Source organism: Ostrinia nubilalis, chromosome 13 (assembly GCF_963855985.1).
Source record: "Ostrinia nubilalis chromosome 13, ilOstNubi1.1, whole genome shotgun sequence".
In the NCBI taxonomy this organism is placed as follows: Eukaryota; Metazoa; Arthropoda; class Insecta; order Lepidoptera; family Crambidae; genus Ostrinia; species Ostrinia nubilalis.
Window position 1 is genome coordinate 14,027,964 of NC_087100.1, and position 14,216 is coordinate 14,042,179.

At 40.0% G+C, this 14,216-nt stretch overlaps 1 protein-coding gene across 1 annotated transcript in view; it reads right to left on the reverse strand.

Annotated features, from left to right (window-relative positions):
• Positions 1-1,217: 1,217 nt before the first annotated feature.
• LOC135077341 (putative 1-phosphatidylinositol 3-phosphate 5-kinase) overlaps positions 1,218-14,216 on the reverse strand; it is a 43,772-nt gene continuing 30,773 nt past the window's right edge. Inside the window, exons 34-41 of the mRNA XM_063971867.1 lie at positions 8,621-8,789; positions 7,441-7,548; positions 6,975-7,094; positions 5,701-6,041; positions 5,306-5,483; positions 4,701-4,874; positions 3,291-3,446; positions 1,218-2,472 (exon numbers count right to left, since the gene is read on the reverse strand). Of these exons, the coding sequence (XP_063827937.1) occupies positions 2,282-2,472; positions 3,291-3,446; positions 4,701-4,874; positions 5,306-5,483; positions 5,701-6,041; positions 6,975-7,094; positions 7,441-7,548; positions 8,621-8,789 (1,437 nt within the window). The 3' untranslated portion in view covers positions 1,218-2,281. The remainder of the gene's footprint in view (positions 2,473-3,290; positions 3,447-4,700; positions 4,875-5,305; positions 5,484-5,700; positions 6,042-6,974; positions 7,095-7,440; positions 7,549-8,620; positions 8,790-14,216) is intronic.

The following is a 14,216-nucleotide window of genomic DNA, read 5'->3' on the forward strand; positions in this document are numbered from 1 at the left end:
ACCGAATCCAAATAAATTATGATATACCTCAACGAAAAATGTGTAAATGAGACGTGAGAACTATAGATGAACTACACTGAAATGTCCCACCGACGACATTGACAGAAGGGCGCCACTATCTTCGTTCAACTACATGGTTTCCACCGTGGCAAAAATCGGAACTAGCGATCCGCTATAGACGGTGGCCCCCTGTCAGTGTCAAATAAAGGACAGTTCAGTGTAGTTGTACTCTAACACCGAACCGCCATGTTACGACGTCGCGTCGTGGCATGATATGTCATCGTGCCTTCGAAATGTCACGACAAGAAAGCGTAAGGTGGTAGTTTGTTAAATATAGCCTATCCTGAATACCTACCATATTTTGAGTGTTGCAATTTTATGGCTTCTTTGCCTTTTTTTAGTAATATTTCAAAAATGGAAATTATTGTACATTTTATTCTGTATTGGAATATCACACTTAATTTATCTTATCGCAATTAAAATGTTTTTGTGGCACGGAAAATATTCTATTCGGGTGATATTTTTGTTGAATTTTCTTTACTTCAAGAAAAATCATGAATGTCCTGATTTTATTTACATTATGATATTAATATAATAAATATTGATTTTATATTTATCACACATTATCATTATACGTAACGCTCAATATCAGATTTATCAGATTCTTGCTACTGTTTCTAAAGAATATCTCGTATCGTTACTTATTATATTTTACTTTTTTTTATAACTACATAGTTCCGAAATTAAAATTAATTGGAATGTGGAAGAATATGTAGCAGAATTTTGTATAGAAGTGAAATATATCGTTCATTGAGCGTCACTTAATGGACCTTCCTCCTAAAGGAGTAGCTACCGTACTTAGAACCTTACTGCCTTAACACAAGGTTGAAGAAATAAATCAAAAAGCTACCTTTATGTTGTACAATGGTTTCCAGTGAAATAGACATTTTCTGGAATTTAATAACATTGTGAAAGCCTTTGTTCAGTGTGTGGGAAATGTAAGTTATTTGACTTTTGTTCAATCATCGTTAACATTATTATGTATGGAGAAATGATACTAAATGTAACTTATGAGAGCCTGGTAAAATAAACAATTGATTTTAATATTCGACTTTTTATTTATGTCCCTTTCTTTATTTTTATTCTCAACTGACGTAGATTATAATTAAGCTAAGAGGGAATTCTTTAAAATAAAAAATATTAAAGTTTAACACAGTGTTGCTTTATTATTACATAATATACAAATATATATTATATTACACATGTAGTGTAACGGAATGTTAATTAATATAAATAAATTTACCTCTTTGGTAACTTATACGAATAATAGAATATTAAAAATATAAATAAACATAATTTGCAACTAAGATTTCAGATCAAAGTTTAATACAAGAATACGGTATAATGCACAAATCCAACGATTTATGTTCTTTCTTTCATAACCAATGTTAATATAATAATCTGATTTTAAGGCGTTATTGCATATTTTGTTTGCAAAAATATACTACTAAATATTTGAGTATTTTTGAGACCGTGTGACATCACTTGACACGTTGAAACTACATGTAGCGTCTTTAAACTAGTATGGGGCATAACATTATAAGTTCCAATTGGCGTTAACGGGGAATAGTGAACAAAAAGTTCACTAACAAGTTGACGGGGATTGTCAACGGGGTATAGTGGAATAAGCCAATCTTTCCTATTGAATCACTAGAAATCCGCAGTGTCATTGGATTTGTTTTTCTCGACGTTTTGAAACACTTACCTAGGATTCCCCACGAGGCGACATCTCTAAAATTAGCTGACATGCCAAAACTGTCCCAATATCATAAGCGAATGCTGTAGCGGCTTACTGAAGCACACACTACAGATAATCTCAACGGTGTCCCACTCGAGGGCTCCGCCACAACTGTCCCAGTATCATCATAATACGCGAATACTGCAGCGGCTTATTGACACAGGTACGTGGTTGTGTCAACGGTGTCCCACTTGACTCTAGCAGTCAAGTTGGGTCGCAGGTTGTTGGATGAGGCTGTCCCAGTATTGATGTCCCACAAACATTGTCCCACTAATGCTAGGGCTGCGTCGCAGGTTGTTGGATGAGGCTGTCCCAGTGCACGGGACATCAACATTATCCCACTGTAATACTAGGGTTGCGTCGCAGGCTGGATAAGGCTGTCCCAGTGTCCCAGTGTTGATGTGCCATCAACATTGTCCCACTGACTGCTAGGGTTGGGTCGCAGGCGGCTGGATGAGGCTGTCCCAGTGTCCCACTGTGATGCTAGGGCTGCGTCGCAGGCTGCTGTATAAGACTGTCCCAGTGCGCGGGACAGTGCGGGAAGTACTTGCGCATGGCCTGGCAGAAGCGGCGCCGGTAGTCGGCCGGGGACACCACGGTCGGCTGTCCCGATCCGAGGTTCTTCTTCACCAGATGCTCCAGTTTCTTGTCCCAGGTAAACGTTCGGATGTAATCTGTAACATTTTATTGAATCAATATGGGTAGTCGAATTCGAAAACCAATAAAAATAAAGCACAACTCTTTAAATAAACCTTTAATTTTAGGTGATTTTATTTTGGAAATTAACTCTTATTACGGTACAAGTAACAAGTGCAGCATAGAACGTCCACCCACAAGATGGTCAGATGACCTAGGTTGCAGGAAAGTGCTGGATGCAGGCTACTATCAACCGGCTAATCTGAAAATTATTGGGGGAGGCCTATATTCAGCAGTGGACATCCTATGACTATGATCGTGGACGCTTATTAACCTTTTACTTGATGCCATCATGTTCTAAACTTCGGACGTTCTCATTTAATTTGACCTTAACTCCCCATGCTCGCCAGATTAAGTCTATATTTGCAGTCTCTTGAAAGTGGGAGTGCTCCAACAGGAACATTGTAGATTCTGAACCTTAATAGGATGTTATAAAATTGAAAACTTAAGATCCATCCTACCTATCAAGCCGAGCACAACATGCCGCCCGCGTGCGACATTATGAACAGCTGCGTTTCCCGGCGCACTGGTACTGGTGCTGCCCTGTACTGGTACTGGTGCCGTCTTGTACTGACACTGGTGCTGCCCTGTACTGGTACTGGTGCCACCTTGTATTGGTACTGGCGCTGCCCTGTACTGGTACTGTGCGTCTGTACTGGTGTTACCTATGAGGCCGTGTCGCGCTCCACGCTCGCCCACAGCACGCCGCCCGCGTGCGACATTATGTACAGCTGCGTCTCCCGGCGCACTGGTACTGTGCGGCTGTACTGGTACTGTGCGTCTGTACTGGCGTTACCTATGAGGCCGAGCGTGAGCGTGCGGTTGTCGATGCCGAGCAGCAGCGAGTAGTCCATGACGCAGTGCGCGGCCAGGAAGGCGGTGTCGCGCTCCACGCTCGCCCACAGCACGCCGCCCGCGTGCGACATTATGTACAGCTGCGTCTCCCAGCGCACTGGAATTAAAACAAAAACTTAATTGACTCGCGCACATATACACAAAAATAAGACTGGTTTTAGTCACGCTGACGCACGCTGACCGTCAGCGCTGACAGCCGAAATGTATGAAGCGTCGGCGCCGAGTGATCAGCGTCACTCAGAAACGTTCCCTTCAATTACATACATATTGATCTGTCAGCGCCGACGATCAGCGAGCGGTCAGCGCGATTCTAAAACCCGCCTTACTATGTCTCACAGTGCGCGTGGACGCACAGAGTGCCGCCGTAATTTGAACCCTATTTCTTGCGCCGTAAGGACTTTGATTACAGCCAGGCGACATTGAGCTCTATTCCCTGCACCATAAAGACTTACAGTTAAGCAGGTTTTCATCCATAAGCACAGCCAGCGGCTGCGTATCGGCGGTGAGGCGATGGTGGGAAGATTCCTTGAGGTCGAAGCGTCACGCCAGGCGACCTTGAGCTCTATTCCTTGTGCCGTAAATACTGACGGTCGAGCAGGATCTTCATCCAAGCAAACTTGAGCTCTATTCCCTACGTCACTGGCACAGTTAAGTAGGATCTTCACCCAAGCAAACTTGATCTCTATTCCCACACCATAAAGACTCACAGTTAAGCAGGTTTTCGTCCATGAGCACGGCCAACGGCTGCGTATCGGCGGCGAGGCGATGGCGCGACGATCCCTTAAGGTCGGCGCGCGCCAGGCGACCTTGAACTCTATTCCCTGCACCATAAAGACTCACAGTTGAGCAAGTTTTCGTCCATGAGCACAGCCAGTGACTGCGTATCAGCGGCGAGGCGAAGACGGGACGATCCCTTGAAGCCAAAGCGTCACGCCAGGCGACTTTGAGAGTTCAAGGTCGACTGGCCAAGGAAATAGAGTATTTCCTGCACCATAAGGACTTACGATTGAGCAGGTTCTCGTCCATAAGCACAGCCAGCGGCTGCGTATCGGCGGTGAGGCGATGGTGGGAAGATTCCTTGAGGTCGAAGCGTCACGCCAGGCGACCTTGAGCTCTATTTCTTGTGCCGTAAATACTGACGGTCGAGCAGGATCTTCATCCAAGCAAACTTGAGCTTTATTCCCTACGCAGTAAAGACTCACAGTTGAGCAGATTCTCGTCCATGAGCACAGCCAGCAGCTGGGTATTGGCAACGAGGCAATGGCGGGACGATCCCTTGGCCAGGTCACATTGAACTCTCAAGGTCGCCTGGCCAAGGAAACAGAGTATTTCCTGCGCAATAAAGACTCACAGTTGAGCAGGTTTTCGTCCATAAGCACAGCCAGCGGCTGCGTATCGGCGGCGAGGCGATGGCGCGACGATCCCTTGAGGTCGAAGCGTCGCGCGGCCGCGCAGCCGTACCAGATGTTCTCCATTACGAGGATCGAAGGTGATTGAATCAGAAATGAGGAGATTCGTAGGAGAACTAAAGTGGCCGACATAGCCCGCAGAATCCTAAAAATCAAGTGGCAGTGGGCGGGGCACATAGCTCGCAGAGCTGATGACCGACCGATGGGGCAGAAAAATTCTCGAGTGGCGATTACGGGTCGGAAGACGTAGCGTGGGTAGGCCCCTAACCAGGTGGACTGACGATCTTGTGAGGGTGCCTGGATGCGGGTGGCGCAGGACCAGTCGTTGTAGAAATCTTATAAGGCCTTTGTCCAGCAGTGGACGTCATTTGGCTGAAGCGAACGAACGAAGGACTCACAGTTGAGCAGGTTTTCACCCATGAGCACGGCCAGCGGTTGCGTATCGGTAGCGAGGCGATGGCGGGACGATCCCTTGGCCAGGTCACATTGAACTCTCAAGGTCGCCTGGCCAAGGAAAGAGAGTATTTCCTGCACCATAAGGACTTACGGTTGAGCAGGTTTTCATCCATAAGCACAGCCAGCGGCTGCGTATCGGCGGCGAGGCGATGGCGCGACGATCCCTTGAGGTCGAAGCGTCGCGCCAGGCGAACTTGAACTCTATTCCTTGCGACATAGGACTCACGGTCGAGCAGGATCTTCATCCAAGCAAACTTGAGCTCTATTCCCTACACAGTAAAGACTCACAGTTGAGCAGGTTCTCGTCCATAAGCACAGCCAGCGGTTGCGTATCGGTAGCGAGGCGATGGCGGAAGGATCCCTTGAGGTCGAAGCGTCACGCCAGGCGAACTTGAACTCTATTCCTTGCGCCGTAAAGACTCACGGTCTAGCAAGATCTTAATCCTAGGAAACTTGAGCTCTATTCCCTACGCAGTAAAGACTCACAGTTGAGCAGGTTTTCATCCATAAGCACAGCCAACGGTTGCGTATCGGCGGTGAGGCGGTGACAGGAAGATCCATTGAGGCCAAGCCGTCGCGCCAGGCGACCTTAAGAGTTAAAGGTCGCCTGGCCAAGGAAATGGAGTATTTCCTGCGCAATAAAGACTCACAGTTAAGCAGGTTTTCATCCATAAGCACGGCCAGCGGCTGCGTATCGGCTGCGAGGCGATGGCGCGACGATCCCTTGAGGTCGAAGCGTCGCGCGCCCGCGCAGCCGTACCAGATGTTCTCCATTACGAGGATCCCGTTTCCCGCTCCGCCTACGCTGTACACGCCTAGGATACGAGCTAGAAACAAACAGTGAGCTTGTTGGAAACTTTTTTGGCAGACTACAGACTTATCGGCCGAAAGTTGGGTCGGCTTATAAGTAACTTGCCGCCCGCGGCTTCGCCCGCGTGGAATTTTGTCTGTCACAGAAAAACTTTATCGCGCGCGTGACAGTTTCAAAAACCGGGATAAAAACTATCCTATGTCCTTTCTCGGGACTCAAACTATCTCTATGCCAAATTTCATCAAAATCGGTTCATTGGTTTAGGCGTGAAAGTAAGACAGACAGACAGAGTTACTTTCGCATTTATAATATTAGTATAGATTTGTGTGTGGAATCGGCCGATACCAAATCTGTGTAATGTGCGTATTTTCATACAAAACCACAATATTTAATAACCCGACAAAACTATCGGCCGAAAAAAAACTGTAGTCTGGGTTTGTAAGTATTGTTTCGCCCTGACATAACATCTCCGCCAAGAGACAACATTTGGTTTTGGTTTTTATTGCGTGTCAAGTATGGCTCACCAAAAGTAAACATTTGATTATAGATTTGATTACGTTAAAGCAGTAAGTTTAAAGTTATTTAATTTTTAGCGTTAAGAGTCGCATCTCAAACTAATTTGAAAATTATAAATAACTTGAAAAAATTGATTGCCTAAGGCGGGAATTGAACCCACAATTGGGTAGGGATGTTTAAGGGTAGGTATATCCAACATGGATGAAACAAACGCTGGCCGTAACAGTGTATTTACACTTGAAAATTTCGACGGGTTCATCCAGTGTCTAAGTAGCTCAGTTGGAAGAGCAGTCGCCCGGCAAGCGGAAGGTCGTGGATCCAATTCCCGCCTTAGGTAGTTCGATTTTTCAAGATTTATAATTTTCAAATCAGTAAGTAAATCTCATTCAAGACGGCATTTGGTCTTTATTACATAAGCATAAGTTTCGCTCACCCAAGAGACTAGGCTGTTGGTTCTGGTGGCAATTGATGACGTAGTTGAAGTAGTGCGGCGCGAACTCCAGAAACTGCTGCCACTCCGGCTTCGTCATCTCCTTCAGCACGTAGCGGTCGTCTGTCCAACGGGTAATTAGCGTATAAGTAAACATGGATGCAAAATAATTAGAGAAAGAATCGTGGCATCAGAAAAAAAGGTCACTATTTTATCAAAGCTTCAGCAAGCAAATTAATTCCCGTTTTCACCATCAATCCCTAATTTTTAAGTGACCCCTATAAATTACAGGAAATTCGTTTTCAAAGGGGTTACTTAAAAAATAGGGTGGAAACGGGCATAAGTCTAAATAGTTTAGGAAGCAAAGGTTAAATTGCGCCTCGACTATATTTTAGCTATCAACGAATAAGCATTATTTATTCAATTTTAGTTGATTTTACACGCGTTTGAAATGACTTTTGAAACTCACCCTTAGTCTTACAAAAGGTGGAGCCCGACTTGCCGCCCTTGGCCGCCCACGGCACGCAGTGCGCCAGCGAGCGGATGAAGCCTTCCTCGATCTCACACAAGCTCTTGTCTGCAAAGTGTCGAATGGTGAGCGCGTTAAAAATATGCATTATGCTTATAAGGTATGGGCGCGTGCTACATTGATTTTATTAAGTAGTACCATTTGATGTAGCATAATCATTTGATCCTAGATTGAATAGTGGGATATGTCGAGTTATTTAGTATCCATTACGATACTAGGACGCTCTTAAGTTTACCAGAGGCAAATGGAGGATATTTTGACTTACTTGGGGAGTGCCTCATGCTAGCCAGACGGGCTGAGAAAGCCAGAAATTCGCACATTTGTCCCTTTATCGACTTTTACGACATCTATGAAGAGAGTGGACCTAGATTACGTAGTACTGTCTGTATTAAATAATAAAAATAAATAAATATCCTTGGACATTTTACACTGCGCCGCTAAACCCAAACTAAGCAAAGCTTGTACTATGGGTACTAGACAACGGATATAAACATACTTAATTTTTTTTAATACATACTTAATATACATAGAAAACACCCAGACCCGTCACAGAAATTAAAATTCATCATTTCAATTTCTGCCCGGCCGGGAATCGAACCCAGGACCTCTCGGCATCGTAGTCCGTTCTGAACCACTACTTACACCAAACGGCCGACAACGACGACGGTATTGTCACTGTCTTGGAGCTAGATTAAGAAGTGCTGTATTTCGCGGAACTATTCCCGCCTCTCGTTCGTGTTCCGAAGTTAAACTATCATTGGAACCGCAACGAAATTAATCAGAAGAACATAGGAGGAGTTCAAAGTTAAGGTTCGATTTCTCTCCAATGCTTTATCCGTATACTGATAAGATCTAGATAAGTGTCACTTTATGTTCGAATCGAAAATCGAATCCATTGTAACTCCATACAAAATAAGGCTTTTCGACCATCTTTCGACATTACAACTGTCACGTTATGCCACTTATCTAGGGGGGCTGTGGGTCTAGACAAAGTGCAAATTATAATCGCAAACCAGTCGAAAAGTGGTCGAAAAGCCCCTTTTTTGTATGGAGTTTTGAAGGATTCGATTTTCGATTCGATCAAAAAGTGCGTTTTGTCTAGGGGGGCTGGTATGCTTACTGTCCTTCTCCTTATTCTCGCAGCAGCACTTCTTGTTATCCCCAGCGGTGTGTTCACTCGTATTTGCGAATTCGTCGGTGATGTGTGGGTTACTAGACAGAGGCGCAAGCATCATGTGTCGCAGCCGCTGGAATTGCTGCGCGTAGTACACGCGGCATAGCAGACCATCCTGAGGGGATAGAATAGAAAAAATGTTACTTTTTTTGTTTTGGTTCATGTATTTTATAAATGTTGCTGTTTATTTATAAATATTTATTTGATGGAACAGAAAAAAATAAAAGTTATCACAGGACTAAACTTACATTTAAGAGCCATTTTACATTTTCGTGCGAATTTCTAAGATTTTGGAAGCATCTTAAGCAACACCCAGAGATTATTTAATAACTGCGAAAGATAGGTCAATCCTTGGTGTTGACCATTAATGAAACGGATTTACTAAAACTCTTTTGCTTAATTCACAGTGCCCCATCTCCCACAACCATTTTACGGAAAAATTGCCGCAGACTCATTTTCAAAGTCCTGTATCTATTATTTATGCTCATATAATAAGCTTAAAAATATATAGTAATCATCGGACATACAGTGTGAGTCACGTTTAAGTGTACATATGAAAATAGATAAAACTAGACCTGATTTTATCGACAAAAAAGAGGTCAAAAAATTTTTGAGATTTTTTTTTAATTTTTTATAGAATTTTTTTTCTTCCAATTACTTATTGTAAAGAAAACGTAATAACTTTTAAACTAAGCGGTATATCCTGATAAAATAAAAACAGTAATAATGCTAAATAACAGGCGATACTAAAAAAATACATAAAATACACAAAAAAGGCCAAAAAATAATAAAAAATTATACTTTTTGAAAAAAATCTGCTTAAAAATTCGTGTTTTTTTGGTAATTTGATAAATTTCTCCAAAAAATGCCCCTATAACCGGTGGTTTTTATTACTTTGTATTGTTTTCTATCGTATTATCTTTGTAAAACCAAAAATCGCATGTCTCTATCCCTATCACAACATTTGCTATGATCGTTTGAACAAAGGCCTGCCACAACATTATTCTCGGCTACAGGTAGAGACAATTTTAATTTTAACTAAAATGCTTATTTTACTTCGAAATCTTTTGCTTTTATTTGAAATCTAACTTGTCTTTATCAAAATTACAAATCTAGAGTCATTTTCAGTTTTGTTGTTAACGAAGCGTTGAATGGCGCGCCCGGAGAGGCTTAGTTCAAACGATCATTGCAAACGTTGTGATAGGGATAGAGACATGCGATTTTTGGTTTTACGAAGGTAATACGATAGAGAATAATACAAAGTAATAAAAACCACCAGTTATAGGGGCATTTTTTGGAGAAATTTATCAAATAACCAAAAAAACACGAATTTTTAAGCAGATTTTTTTCAAAAATTATCATTTTTTATTATTTGTTGGCCTTTTTTGTGTATTTTATGTATTTTTTTAATATTGCCTGTTATTTAGCATTATTACTGTTTTTATTTTATCAGGATATACCGCTTAGTTTAAAAGTTATTACGTTTTCTTTACAATAAGTAATTGGAAGAAAAAAAATTCTATAAAAAATAAAAAAAAAATCAAAAATTTTTTGACCTCTTTTTTGTCGATAAAAATAGGTCTAGTTTCATCTATTTTCATATGTACACTTTAACGTGACTCACACTGTATATTCTTGTAGTCCATTAATGAAATAGATTCTTGAATTTCATTACCATTATTGAGTAAAATCTAAAAATAATTTGGCAAATTTGAAGATTAACGTCACATTTTGATCGTGGTTTTTGGTTTAAAAACACAGCAAAAACTGCAATAAAAATATCCCAAAATAAAGAATATTCATTGTAGAATTGATTTCTACAGTTATTGTTTAAATATTAGTAACCACTTTGTCAAAATATTGATGTGAATATCAGTATAAATTACAATGCGCAAGCCGACATCGATTAGTATGGCGCGAGCGCCCGTCAAGGCAGGACCTGTGTCATTTTTCCCGCCGTGACGTTTACGTGCGTTCGTGTCGTAAAGCGGTGATTTGTACGGCGACCAAATACATTTGATACTATGCCGAGAGGCTGTTTCGAGTCGGCCGGCCGAGCAGAAATTGAAATAATGAATTTAAATTTCTTTGACGGATCTGGGTGTAACTATGTATAATATGTAGGTACCATGTATTTAATTTAATAAATAAATTATAAAAAAGTATATCCATTATGCTAGCACCCTTAACACAAGCATATTGGTTGCCTACTTTTGGACTGGATGGCGCTGTGAAATTGTCCAAAGATTTGTTCATTTATTTATCCGCTTTGAGTTTTGTTTCGTGAAGAAGAAAAAGAAGCGTTTTGTTTCGAGAGGGAAGCTTTGTTTTTAAATCTATACTAATAAAAGAGGAAAGATTTAATTGTTTGTTTGTTTGTTTGTTTGGAGGCAATAGGCTCCGAAAAAAAATTATTTCACTATTTAGAATCCAATATTTTTTCTTTGTAGGCTATTAAATATTTTCAAAAACTTTAGTCCAAAATCTTTGATAAAATTCGACGTTTAATAAATAAATTAGATAACATATTAATACTTTTTTTTTTAGTACGATTTTAGTACTTGTTTTTCAGAAATTCTACGATTTAACTGAACTTCTAAAGTGTATATTTTTTATGCATAATTTATTAACTTCTAAAATATACATATGATAGATGACGTGCTTCGTATTTTATTAAAATTATTACCTGACTAGGTTAAAAAGGTGTGGAATGTTATTTTGGAGATAACTTGGTTCCATAGAAATATAAAGAGATGCTAAGTAATGCGCTGAGTTCGAAACTCAGTGTCGTATTAAAAATTCACACACACAAAGAAATCTAATTATGTGCTCATTATCCACTGCGGTATCAGTATTCAACGTTCGAATAATCTTTAGTACTATGCAAGCAATATAAACTGTTTACATAATGACGTCGCTACTGTCATCATTGCTTTCACAAGCAATATGTTCCAATTTGTCCCTTGTCACATTTCCCTTTAGTTTCTGTGATCTGTGCTTGTTTCTAAGTTGATATCAATGATATATTCCTTAGTACTTTTGATTTAAATTATTTTTTTTATTTTGACACGTGTTTGAAAAATCAAGGTCAGAATACAATAAATAACAAGTGAAAACGTAACATTGCATTGCAACTCGCAATTTCGCAATATTGATGAGGAGATTCCATTGGAAAGTCTGTATTCATTCCTAGGATTCCCCTAACACCATCAAATTCAAGAGAATTCAAGAGAGTGCAGTTTCCCATCTCATGCTTAGGGACCACGGTTTAAAATAGTGTGGTTGCATAGAGCCTGCAACGGGCAACCGCGTGCGCAGCTGCTCATACTAATTTTCGATACAAAAGCAAGTGTTGGCGCCCTCACGAGTTTTAGCGGAGTTCCATATGGTAGCGGGAGTAGACTTAATGGAAATCTATGCTTCTCCGACGACCAGTTGTATGTGGAATACTCCAGAGTATGCGCACACAATAGCCTGGTGATTTTAGCATCTGAAGGAAAAACAAAAAAACATTGTTTACAAAGAAATCTGCGGCAGGTGTAGTGTTTTAATTTTGTTTTAGAAAGATCTCATAATTTTGTAAGTATTCAAATATTTAAACATAATAATTTGTAGATTTTATATCAAAAAATATAATCATTTAACAAAATTAATTTTCTTAGAATATTTTAATTCTATTAGAACCATTTTCCACTTCGTCGCAGAAGAAGTCGCGGGCAAAAAGCTAGTATGAAATATGTAGTATTGCCCGCGGCTTCACCCGCTTGAAATTTGGTTTGTCACAGATCGTCATAAATTATAGCCTATACATTGTTATTCTGGTCGACGCCAGGGATGGATGAGCGTCGCTGTCGCTGGCGACAGGGTCTTCTGGTTCAGGGTTCATGGCGTAGGTCTCAGGCAAAATGAAATCCACTTGTAGAAATTAATAAACTCAGTGTATTCACGAAAATAATTACACACAGCACTAGAGTCGTATCGGAACTGAGTGAACCAAAGGTCTTGCGATAGGAACGTCCGACCCGAGTGATAGTTGAACACAGACTGCCTAGTACTGCTGTACTGTACTGTAAAGTTTCATCAAAATCTGTTCAGTAGTTTTTGCGTGAAAGTGTAACAAACATCCAGACATACACACAAACTTTCGTATTTATAATATTAGTAAGACTAGTAAGAAGTAAGATAGTAAGATGAATTATTTTAGTTATTTGTTTACTTATATTAATATTTATTTATTTATTTCTTAGCTCTGTCTGATAATGGATCTGGAGGAGATGCAATGGCCACCTCCGTAACAAAACAATAGAACCCTATGGAGTTTGGGCTTGTGTGATTCGCCTTGACGATTATTTTGTATTTGCTATGATCGTTTGAACAAAGGCCTGCCACAACATTATTCTCCGCTACAGGTAGAGACAATTTTAACTAAAATGCTTATTTTACTTCGAAATCTTTTGTTTTTATTTGAAATATAACTTGTCTTTATCAAAATTACAAATCTAGAGCCATTTTCAGTTTCGTTGTTAACGAAGCGTTGAATGGCGCGCCCGGAGAGGCTTAGTTCGAACGATCATTGCAAACGTTGTGATAGGGATAGAGACATGCGATTTTTGGTTTTACGAAGGTAATACGATAGAGAATAATACAAAGTAATAAAAACCACCGGTTATAGGGGCATTTTTTGGAGAAATTTATCAAATAACCAAAAAAACACGAATTTAAAAGCAGATTTTTTTCAAAAAGTATCATTTTTTATTATTTGTTGGCCTTTTTTGTGTATTTTATGTATTGTTTAGTATCGCCTATTATTTAGCATTATTACTGTTTTTATTTTATCAGGATATACCGATTAGTTTAAAAGTTATTACGTTTTCTTTACAATAAGTAATTGGAAGAAAAAAAATTCTATAAAAAATTTAAAAAAAATCTCAAAAATTTTTTGACCTCTTTTTTGTCGATAAAAATAGGTTTAGTTTCATCTATTTTCATATGTACACTTTAACGTGACTCACACTGTATATTTTACATATTATACCTATTCGTGTTTCATTATGAATCGAAACATAAAAGACTTAATAAACTCTATTAAAAATTTAAATTAATTTATCAAGTTTGAATACCTCATTCTACCTTAAAATTAATAACTTAAATTAAGTCTTAATACGGTCACGGTTCAAGATTTTTTTGTCCATTTCAGCGTTCTTTTTACTCTTTTGACGTTGCGTTGACAGCTTTTACCTAAATTCGCGCGGAATATTTTTGTGAAATGGCTCTTAAATACAAAATTCCAAAAAAGTATGTAAGCCCTTTAGTCAAGGACAAGAATTAAAAAGAAATTATAAAACAAAAAAGTAAAGATGTCACTTTCGAACAAACGCAACGCAATCCGGTTTTTCATTTTTGCTCTCTTCGTATTATAGCGAATTATGAAGAGAATCACCTTTTCAGGGCGGTATACACATCCCAATCCCAAATAAAGCTTGCCGTAAGCCCTAACTCTTAGGCGGTTATCACACTGCGCCGCGCTCCGCCGCGGAGCGCG